The 7,407-nt window shown below is 31.2% G+C and overlaps 1 protein-coding gene across 1 annotated transcript; it reads right to left on the bottom strand.

Annotated features, from left to right (window-relative positions):
* Positions 1-75: 75 nt before the first annotated feature.
* LOC123256257 (gastrula zinc finger protein XlCGF7.1-like) lies at positions 76-898 on the bottom strand (the record flags this gene model as incomplete). The annotated part of the gene is made up of 1 exon (XM_044684917.1): positions 76-898. A coding segment is annotated over exon 1 (823 nt), but the record flags the coding sequence as incomplete, so codon positions are not given.
* Between the last annotated feature and the right edge of the window lie 6,509 nt (positions 899-7,407).

The following is a 7,407-nucleotide window of genomic DNA, read 5'->3' as shown; positions in this document are numbered from 1 at the left end:
CTTTCCCACACTCATCACAATTATAGGGCTTTTCTTCAGAGTGGACACTCATATGTTTATGAAGATTTGACTTACATCTGAATCCTTTCCCACACTCATCACAATTATAAGGCTTTTCTCCAGAGTGGACACTCACATGTTCATGAAGGTTTGATTTACATCTGAATCCTTTCCCACACTTATCACATTTATAGGGCTTTTCTCCAGAGTGAATATTCAAATGATCATAAAGATGTGACTTCTGTCTGACTCCTTTCCCACACTCATCACATATATAGGGCTTCTCTCTAGTGTGAATTATATGATGTCTATGAAGGTTTGACTTAAATCCAAATGCTTTCCCACATTCATCACACATATAGGGCTTCTCTGTAGTGTGAATTATATAATGTCTATGAAGGTTTGACTTCCTTTTGAATCCTTTCCCACACTCATCACATTTATAGGATTTTTCTTTAATGTGCATTGTCTGATGAGCATGAAATAAAGCCTTTTGGCTGAAACTCATCTCACACTCATTACATTCAAAGCAATTTTCTTCGGTGAGAACTTTCTGATAATCATGAAGCTTTGATTTATGGGTGGATCCTTCTTCACATTCTTCACATATGTAAGGCTTCTCTCCACTGCGAACTCTTTTATGATTATGAGATATTAACTTCCAGTTGAAGACTTTCCCACACTTAGCACATATATAAGGAATCTCTCCTCTATGGATTCTCTGATGGATATTAAGATTTGACTCCTCAATGAATCCTTTACCACACTCAGCACATATATAGGGCTTCTGTCCTTTATGTACATTCTGATGAACATTCAACTCTGAATTATAATTTAATATCTTTCCACAGTTATTAGATATACATTTTCTCTTTCTTCTGCAGTATTTGATATTCATAGAGTTGCAATTTTGGGGAAACATGTTTCCTGTAGGTGGATCATTTTATGTAATTTTCAGCATGCAGATTTTGACTGGTACACGTGTCCATGTATTGTTCAAATGAAGAATTGCTCATCTCGATTTCCATGGCTTACTGATTCATAGGAGTAGTTTGTTGGGTAAAATAAAACCAATGCTGACACAATTACTCTACTGTTGCTTTCAAAGCTTTTCAATATTTTTATCTTGGTACCAGTGGACTCTACACTAGGAAATAGTCGTTATTTTTCTGTGATTATTGATTATCATTCTTTTTCCAAATGCTACAAATGAGTGACAAACTTTTTATATCCTTGTTTTTTCTATGTACTTTGAATTGTTCCTTGAAAAATCATGATCTTATTCAGATTCTCACATTTCTGAATGTACTTTCATCTGTCAGCTTTATAATGTGGAATGGTGGTATACTCTGTCTTCATTTTTGTGGCCTTTAAATCACTGTTGATAGTTTGGTCTATTTCCTGAAATTAAAACCCCCAAAAAGTATTTATTTCAGAACTTTCAAAGGAACTTTTTTTTTATCTGTGACATAGATATAGGTATAACAAAATAACAAGCACTTACTGAACCAATTTAGTTCAGTAAACAGTCATGAATCACTTGCAAATGGGATTTCGTTAGAAGTCTTCCTAATAAAATAAGCTATGAAGCAAGTATAATGCCCTATCTCCATTATTATTTAATATTATACTAGAAATGCTAGCTTTAGCAATAAGAGAAGAAAAGGAAATTGAAGGAATTAAAATAGTCAAAGAGAAAACTAAACTATTGCTCTTTGCTGATAATACAATGTTATACTTAGAGAAATAATTAAATAAACTATTTAAAATAATTACAAATTTTAGCGAAGTTTCAGGGTACAAAACATAACCAGACAAATTATCAGCTTTCTATATATTACCAACAAAGCTGAGCAGCAAGAGATATAAAGAAATTCCGTTAAAAATTGTTTTTACATGTAATTGGAGAAAAAATATTTAAAAGCTTATAAGAATTCAAACTAGCATAGCACAATGAAGAGAGAAGATGTTAATATTGTGGAAATTGGTGAGGAAGTGACATTTCTTATGACAAATGTAATTTTTATCATCATAGAAACAAAAATAGAATTCAATAACTGTATCAGTGAGAGATCCTTCAAGAGCTCTAAGCCCATAGATATAGGGGTGATAAACAGCAGGTCAGAGAAAGATAACAGGGTTGTTTGGTGGCATTGGGAGAAGGATTCTGTTGTGTTGTCCACGTATGGTTTCTTGTCATAGACCATTTTGAAGAGGGGCACTAGCAGAAGGGAGGACCCAAATCACAGTTCCAGGGCAGAAAAGCATACATAGCAGAGTATAGACCAGGAGAAGAGTGACTACACCTCACCTTAGTTTATACTGATTTGAAAGAATTAAACATTTACAGACCTACAGAATTAATTCTAAAAAGAGGATAAAAACCTGAAGTTTGGGAAAATAATTCCTCCACCTCTAGAAGAGAACTAAACATGAACATAAAGTCAAAAGTCAAGAAAAGGGCTGGGAAAAATAAACAAATAACCAAACAAGGACTTGAATATAAAAAAGTTACTAATGTGAGAAGGAAAATCAATATGCAAACTTAAAAGTAAACAAAGAAATCAAAGTAGCTACATTCAAAATTATAAAGAAAAATGTGAATTTGTATAGGTTTCCTAAAAGAACTTCTAGAAGAGCTCAAAAAGGAATTTTAAAAATCAAAGAAGAAGTGTAGAGGAAATCTTTGAGAAAGAAATGTGACACAGGGAAATTATAGCAAAACGAAAAGGAGGAGAAAAAATACTGAACAAAAAACAACATAAAAGAAGAGGACAAATAGCAAAAGAGGTACAAAAATGCACTAAAAAAAGTTAGTAAAAATGGAAAAGGAGATATAATATCTAAGTGAAGAAAAAAATTTCTTAATAATCAGAATTAGGGAAGTATAAGCTAAAAAATCAATAATTCAACAAAAACAAAAAAAATAAATCAAAAGAATCATAAAATGGAGGAAAATGTGAAATTTATATCATTGGAAAATCAATTGACCTGGAAAAAAGATTTAGAAGAGATAATTTAGGAATTATTGGACTAAGTGAAAGCCTGAATCAAAAAATGAAAAAGAATTAAGAATGATGGTACGATATCTAAAAAGTAAAATTAAGTGATGCATAAAAAATTTAATGGGAGGTAGGAAAAGAGAGAAGTAGAATGGTATAAATTATCTCATATAAAAGAAGTCCAATTGAGCCTTTTACAGTCAATAGGAGAAATACTAGGGACCACTTAAATTTACTGTCAACATAATTGGCTCACAGATGGAATAACATACACACTTGGGATAGAATCTATCTTAACCTACAGGAATATAGAAAAATAAAAGGGATAAGAGAAGGAAGGGGCTGCTGATAGAAGGGAATTGAATTAACAGAGGCAGTAGTTAGAAGCAAAACAGTTTTGAAGATGTAAGTTTTGAAAGGTGAGAGAAAGAAATAAAAATGGGCAGGGGTAATAGGATGGAGGAAAATGCACAGTTCTTAATCATTAATCGTATTAATCAGAATTTAAATTGGATCAACTCATGCATAAAATTTAAGTAGAGAGCAGGGTAGAATAACAGTCAGAATCCTTCAATATGTTGTTTTCAAGAAGAAAAGACACACAAGCAGAGTAAAGTAAGGATATAAAGAAGAATCTATTATGCTTCAGTTGAAATAACAAAAGAAAAATATAGATCTATTTGAAAGAGATAGATAATGAAACTATATTTTGTTAAAGCAATACTGTATACAATGAAGTAATATCAATATAAATTACATATGCACTGAATGGTATAACATCCATATATTATACTTTTGATATTCTCAACAATGCAATATTCCAAGAAAATTCTGAAGGACTCCAAAGAAAAAACTTAATTGATTCTAAATGCAAATCCAAGCTTACAAATTCCTTTTTTTTTTTTTTTGAGGGGTAGTGAAGGTTTGTTTTTTTTTTCTTTTTTTCTTTTTTTAAACTTTTACCTTACATCTTGGAATCAATACTGTGTATTGGTTCCAAGGCAGAAGAGCAGTAAGGGCTAGGCAATGGGGGGGTAAGTGACCTGCCCAGGGTCAATAGCTAGGAAGTGTCTGAGGCATATTTGAACCCAAGACCTCCTGTCTCTAAGCCTAGCTCTCAATCCCCTGAGCTACCCAGCTGCTGCCAGGTCTGTCTTTTCTTTCGCAACATGACTCATGAAAATATATTTTGAATCATATGTATAATATATAACACTGTGTTTGGTTTCTGAAGGGGGGAGCAGGAAGAGTGGGGAGGATGAGAGAGAATTTGCAACTCAAAATTAAAAAACATATATTAAAATGATTTTACATGTAATTTAAAAGATAAAGTATTTTTAAAAAGAAATCCACTTCTCCAACTAGTCATTTCTATTTCTGTGTCCAAGAAATAGGCTAACTTTGAAGGAGGCAGGCTGATAGCAGAGAGTGTGATCTAGTATCTTCATACCACCCAGCTATCCTTAAAGAATGTCTGGTTGGTTTTCCAAAGATGTTAGGTTTGCTGCCTCTATCCTTGCACAGGCAGCTGGATTCAAACAATGAATATGTCTTAGATACAAGAGGGAAGGAGGGAATTGTTGATAGATCTCATTCCCAATTTCCATTCTATCATATTTTCTATCATCAATGATTGTAGCCTTCCTATTTTTTGTACTTCCCCAATCTATAAAATAGAACTACCTCCTTTATTTGGGACATTAACATCACAGAGAAAGCTGAGATTCTATTAATTGGAATATTCCCACTTTGCTAATGAATCGAATGTTCTCAGGCTATTCTACCTCAGTTTACTCTTCTTAAATGCTATTAATACAATGTTGAACCAAGATGAGAACAGAGACCACAGCTCTCCCTTTATCATACCACCTTAAGTGGCCAGAAAACTGATAGAAATAAATATGAAAACAGCAAGATAGAAAGACAAGAAGTTTGGGACAGCCGCCCACAACCACATCCCCAACAAACACACACATATCAAGAATAGAACCCACATCTAACATAAAGTTCAAAATCAATAAAAAGAATGAGAAAATGAGCAAACAACAAAAGGGAATCTGAGTATAAAGAGTTACTTTGGTGACAGGGAAGATCAAAGTCTTTACCCACTCAATATTCAGTGTTATAATATTTAGTTTCTCATTTTAATTGATATTTACAAAGCCCTCAGTTAAATGGAATTTTCGATGCATTGTGATTTTTTAAAAGGGTTCATTTAATATTTCTAATTATATATTATTATGTATTTGCTTTTCAGGTTTTTATGCCTCTTTGACTAAGTGGCTAAATCTTATCCCATAATTTTCTTACATTATTCTCATTTACTGTCTTATTTTTTCCTTAACCATCTATTTAACTGCTGAAATGTTTTTTGTACTTTTTAAAATCTCTTTATTTAGTTCTTCTCATAATTCTTATTGGTCATGTATACAATATAGATTTTTTTTCTCTCTGGAGTATTTTCTTGTAGATTTTTTTTTCACATCAAGAATTGGAAAAGTAACTAAAAAAAGGGAAAAAATTTAAAAATTCTTAAACACCAAAATAGAAATTCTCAAATCCAAGAGATTAATCAATTTGAAAGTTAAAAAATATATTAATAAGTAAAAGTACTAGGTTTAAAAATAATACAATAAAGTATTTGTTAATTAAACTATCAAGAAACTAAATTACTAGTTTCAAAAATAAGGGTAAGAGTACCATCAATGAGTAAAGCAATTTTGAGGAGCTTTTTTGAACAATATCACAGAAAAGCTAAATTAAATGAATATTTTTTAAAATATAAATTTCCAAGATTAAAATAAACAGAAATAGATAACAGAAAGGAAAAAGAATGAGTCATAAATGAGCTGTGTAAGGAAATATACTATCAAACAATATAGAGATAAAATATACCACCGTTCCAATTTAAAACACCAGGAGGAATAGTAATCAATGGAGCTTTATTTAAGGAGTGAGATTCAGGGTGAAACAAGTATGTCCCTTATAATCATGATTTAATAGTATTTTATAAAAGCTAGCTATAGCTATAAGACTAGAAAGATGAATTAAAAAAATTTAAAAGTCAATGAGGAAATAAAACTATCAGTCTTAACAGCTGATTTGAAAACCATAGAGAATCAGCTAAAAATAGCTGAAATGATTAACAATTTCAGCAAAGTTGTAGAATATAAAATAAACTCATATAAATCATCAGCATTTCTGTACAATATCAGAAAATACATCAGGGAGGTATAGAAGGGAACATTCCACTTAAAACAAACACAGAAAGTAGAAATTAGTTTGAAATCTACTTGCCCACACAAACCCAGTTAAGAATAAGAACACCATTACAAAACATTTTTCACAAAAATAGAAATCTAAACAACTGGAGAAATATTAATTTTTAATGAAAAAGCTATGTCAATATGATAATGGCAACTCTACCTAAAATTATTTACTTATTCAGTTCTATATGAAGCAATCAAATAATTATTTTATCAACTAGAAAAAATAACAAAAATCAACCTGGAAGAACAAAAGGTCAAGAATACCAAATAAATTGATGAAAAAATAAAAAACGTAAAGGAAATCAGCCTTCAAATGCCAAATTTTAAAGTATATCACGAAGTGACAAACAAATCTGTTTGGGCTGGCTAAGAAATTGTGTGCTTTAAGCTAATATGCTGAGATTTGGTATATAATATAATGAAGTAATAGTCTAGTTTTTGATAAACTCAAAAAATCCAAGCTGCTGGGGTGAGGTAGAGGAATGGTGGATCTTACTATTTGACAAAAACTCTGAGGAAAACTAGAAAGCATTTGAAAGAAAGTAGGCATAGACCAAAATCTTACACTGCACACCAAGATAAGGTTTATAATTAAAACATGAAAAGTGATATCATAAGCAAATTAGGAAAGTGTGGAAAAATTTACCTGTTAGATTTATAGATAAAGGAAGACTTTAATACTCAACATGAGATAGAAAAGATTATATGAGGCAACATGGATAATTTTGGTTGGAATAAATTAAAAACATTTTGCACAAAGAAAACTAATGTAGCCAAAATTTGAAGGAAACCACAAAACTAGCAGGGATAAGGAGCATTACAGTCAGTTTCTTTGATAAATTTAGCATTTCTAATGATATGAACAAGGCATTTAAGAAGTCAAAATTGTCAAGTCATATCAATGTTATAAATTACTAATAATTAGAGAAACACAAATAAAAACAACTCTAAGATTCTATCTCATAACTATTAGATTGGTAACATGACAATAGGAAAATGACAAATGTGGGTGATAAGTAAAAATAATTATACAAATGCACTGTTCATGGAATTGTGAACTGATTTAACTATTCTAGAGTACAATATGGAAATGTGCCCAAAGACCCATAAAATTGTGCATATCCTTTGACCCAGCA

This window comes from Gracilinanus agilis, unplaced genomic scaffold, assembly GCF_016433145.1.
Source record: "Gracilinanus agilis isolate LMUSP501 unplaced genomic scaffold, AgileGrace unplaced_scaffold57364, whole genome shotgun sequence".
Lineage (NCBI taxonomy): Eukaryota > Metazoa > Chordata > Mammalia > Didelphimorphia > Didelphidae > Gracilinanus > Gracilinanus agilis.
Note: the sequence above shows the minus strand (reverse complement) of the source record. Positions and strands in the feature narration are given on the sequence as shown.